This window comes from Phytophthora cinnamomi (assembly GCF_018691715.1).
Source record: "Phytophthora cinnamomi strain GKB4 chromosome Unknown Contig10, whole genome shotgun sequence".
NCBI lineage: Eukaryota > Oomycota > Peronosporomycetes > Peronosporales > Peronosporaceae > Phytophthora > Phytophthora cinnamomi.
Window position 1 is genome coordinate 1,157,233 of NW_027150943.1, and position 535 is coordinate 1,157,767.

The 535-nt window shown below is 57.2% G+C and overlaps 1 protein-coding gene across 1 annotated transcript; it reads left to right on the forward strand.

Annotated features, from left to right (window-relative positions):
• Window positions 1-211: 211 nt before the first annotated feature.
• Window positions 212-535, forward strand: IUM83_05792 (putative phospholipase; the record flags this gene model as incomplete). The annotated part of the gene is made up of 1 exon (XM_067929949.1): window positions 212-535. One exon carries the CDS (start codon window positions 212-214, stop codon window positions 533-535), a length of 324 nt encoding a protein of 107 aa, XP_067798181.1.

Here is a 535-nt window from a genome sequence, read left to right on the forward strand (position 1 = left end):
AACCAGAAACTCAACTTTACCCTACCCATCGTCACTCGACCAATTTTATTCAATGTGTGACACCCTACGGAGGGCGGAGGGCGAAGCTCTTGCTGCGATTGAGAAGAACGAGGCCGAGCGCAAGCTGGCGGAAGTCGAACAGGCTGTGGAGGCTGGAGAACCGGGAGCAGAGGCTTGACTTGAAGCGGCAGAGGAGCGACCGGAGAAGACCATGTTCGGTGTGCTCCAGACAGACAACAGTGACGGCGAAGGTGACGAGGAGTATGAGGACGGCGCCTTTCATTTTGAGGACAGTGAGGCTGAAAGAGATGCTGAGAGCGAAGTTGGCGAGCTGGATGATCTGGCACTTGGCCCTGAGGAGGAGGAGGCGAGCAAGAAGACTGCGAAGCGTGATGCGGAACAGACGGAGATAACGTACCCTGTGAGCTTCAGCCAAGTGGGACGTTCCCCACGGTTCGGTGAGGCCAAGGCTGCGTTCTGCGATCTGGAGGTCGGAGTCATGCTGTTCTGCCTGCGTCCTGGTTCCACGAAGTGA